General features: G+C 33.0%; 1 protein-coding gene across 2 annotated transcripts in view; it reads left to right on the top strand.

The window, feature by feature from the left end:
* LOC106458786 (neuroligin-4, X-linked-like) overlaps nt 1-3,327 on the top strand; it is a 133,105-nt gene that overhangs the window by 120,161 nt on the left and 9,617 nt on the right. For both annotated transcript variants that reach the window (XM_022385121.1, XM_022385122.1), the window contains exon 6: nt 1,308-1,414. In XM_022385121.1, coding sequence (XP_022240829.1) covers nt 1,308-1,414 — 107 coding nt within the window. The remainder of the gene's footprint in view (nt 1-1,307; nt 1,415-3,327) is intronic.

Raw genomic sequence — 3,327 nt, 5'->3', positions numbered from 1 at the left:
TTTATCTAAAACTGTGTTCTCGGCAAACAAGTGTTAAAACAGTTTATAACATAAGCTGAAGTTTAACTGAATTAGTACTGTTGTGTTCGTTATGAACTGTGTTCTCGGCAAACAAGTGTTAAAACAGCTTATAACATAAGCTGAAGTTTGACTGAATTGGTACTGTTGTGTTTGTTATGAACTTTGTTCTCGGCAAACAAGCGTTAAAACGGTTTATAACTTAGGCTGAAGTTTAACTGAATTAGTACTGTTGTGTTTGTTATGAACTTTGTTCTCGGCAAACAAGTGTTAAAACAGTTTATAACATAAGCTGAAGTTTAACTGAATTAGTACTGTTGTGTTCGTTATGAACTTTGTTTCGGCAAACAAGTGTTAAAACAGCTTATAACATAAGCTGAAGTTTAACTGAATTAGTACTGTTGTGTTTGTTATGAACTTTGTTCTCGGCAAACAAGTGTTAAAACAGTTTATAACATAAGCTGAAGTTTAACTGAATTAGTACTGTTGTGTTCGTTATGTAAAGTAAATAAATATATATTTTTCATTTAACACATCTTTTATATAATCAGTCCTTCGTTTAATTTCTGTTTCTGTAATTTTCCCATAACTGAATGTTTTATAACCAATTATGTTACTTCTTATCACTCACTAAACTATTTAAATGAACACAAATCAAGTATAATCATGAAACATCTCGAGTCTATGGACTGTTATAAAGACTGGGTAGTAAATGACTTACGATGCTCTACGTCGTAGTTCAAAATGAATCAAATGTGACCAACAGTCTTCGATACCCGTGGTGGGCAGAGCACAGATAGCCCATTGTGCAGCTTTGTGCTTAACTTCAAATATGTGAGACCAATAGTTCGATAATGCTAAAAATTCGTCGTCTTTACTAGTGTCTACCGTGAGTCAACGGTAAGTTTACCGACATATAACGCTAAAATCCTATATACTATTCCTCCTGGTGAACAGAACGCATATATTCCATTGAGCAGCTTTACACAAAAAAGGAAGAAAAAATTTTATATCAGACTAATCAAACATATTGAAATTCTCCATCATCCTTGAACAGTACATTCATATATAAATGTCATTATCTACTTGACAGCACACTCACAACACCTATTTTTATATTTAAGACCATGTATAATCTAAGAAGTAGTTATATAGTTACTGTTATTTGGGGGGGGGGGTCATATCGTAAAACGTAAATATGTATTTGTAATAAATATTCATAAAATGAATATATTATACTAGTGTTAAAAGTTTATGTGATTTACGAAGTATACTGTCTGACTTTATAGTGACCCAAATGTTCCGTTGCATGAAGACCTTGAAATAATGAGCAGTCGTTTTGAAAGAGTCGAGTGGCCAACGTTTAACAACGTTCATCAAAAATATCTAAGTTTAGGTATGTACTGGAATACAAATGTTGGTGTAACAGCAGAAAGCCTATGTAAATATGGTTTATCTTGTGCTGGACTTGAAGTTCTGAAAATAACATTTGGATTGAATATAATAAAAAGAAGTATAAGGAAAATGAATGACGAATTTTCTGGTAACTTTTGCTACTCTTATGCATGTACTTTCATATCTCTTTTAAAGTAATGATATCTTCAGCATGTTTAAACCCGTTAGTCGTGTTTTAATGTTATGTTAACATCGTTAATTGAATAATTCAGGTATGAGTAAGGAGGTCATATAATATTAATATTCTGTGCTTATGAGATGTCTGTGAAAGATAGTTTATTCTAAGTAGGTGCTTTAGCTGATTGTAATAAGAGTAGAATTAAGATACCAAGGTTCGTGACGTAACGTATGAATCCAACCTGACTTAGTCCACCAAACTTGTGGCATGTGAAAATTATTTATAAAACAAAACTCAAATTACAAAGTGGTTACCAAGTAGCAGTGTCTGCCGATTATAACAAGAGAATGTTAAGGCAAAGATGAGTGAATATAGCGCCAAAGACAGATCAGATACTGGCAAGGCTTTAGATATCATACGTACTGCCGAAACATCAAACATAACTTAATGTGAACCAAATGATTTTCGTTTGTTTCCATACTTACACAATTACTATAATGTTAATAATCTGAAAAATAATATGACAGATTAAAAACTACGTGATTTGTTTAAATATTGTTTGTCATACTATAATATTGGCAATAATTAACAATGGATTAAAATTGTAATGAATGTTAGCTTTCTTTATAGTAAATCCTATAGCTTCACATATCTATTGTTTTTTTATCAAAAATCCATAGTAGTCCAGTTTTCAAAAAAGATACATAATTAGTTTCCATCATTTTTCATTTCAAATACATTTATCACTTTCAAATTGTATTGCTGCCAAAAATTGAGTACTTTATCAATCATAGTTAACGCATTAAAACTGCCCGATTAGGTTATACCCTAGTAACAGCGACAATCAAGGCTTCTATTATTTTATGCCTCGCTAGTTCCTATGCTCTTTTTTTCCTAGTGTGGGCTTCTGATCACGCACAAATGTTAAGGATGCAGCACTGTGGAATTTGGTATAACACCCGCGTTCGTGCAGAGAAACAAACCCGGAAGCCTGAGTGCATTCTGCAATGAATAATTGAACATAGTGATTACGAAACTAACGCGTTGGTCGTTCTCACGTCCTGTTAAAAATAAAATATTTCTGTGTTTCTTACTAAAACACTTCTGAGGATATTCACTCAACTTTCATGTTCCTGAAATTTTAGTAGCTTTGATTGGGAATTATATCGCAATTGTAACACAATTGTATGTACTTTTAAATTTAATAATAAATAGATATATTGGATTACAAATTCAAGTTTGAGCTTATTTATTTTATTGTGATAACTTGCATTCGTACGATAAGTAGGAATTTGACGCATACGAAATTGTGCATAATAATACTCTCTTGTATTTTATTTTCTTACTTATTGCTAGCGCACATATTTTATTGTGTGAAACATTTCTTGTTTCATCTCGCAATTATTCGGCATGGCCAGGTGGTTAGGGCGATCGACTAGCAATCTGAGGGTCGCAGGTTCGAATCGCCGTCACACCAAACATGCTCGCCATTTCAGCCGTGAGGGCGTTATAATGTAACTGTCAATCCCACTATTCTTTGGTAAAATAGTAGCCCAAGAGTTGGCGGTAGGTGATGATGTCTAGCTGCCTTCCCTCTAGTCCTACACTGCTAAATTAGGGACGGCTAGCGTAGATAGCCCTCGTGCAGCTTTGCGCGAAATTCAAACAAACTCTCAATTATTTTTATAAAAGAACAAATATTTTCTCTAGCATAAAAAGTTTTATTTTTTACAAGT

This window comes from Limulus polyphemus, unplaced genomic scaffold (genome assembly GCF_000517525.1).
Source record: "Limulus polyphemus unplaced genomic scaffold, Limulus_polyphemus-2.1.2 Scaffold514, whole genome shotgun sequence".
Lineage (NCBI taxonomy): Eukaryota > Metazoa > Arthropoda > Merostomata > Xiphosura > Limulidae > Limulus > Limulus polyphemus.
This window is presented reverse-complemented; position numbering and strand designations above follow the sequence as displayed.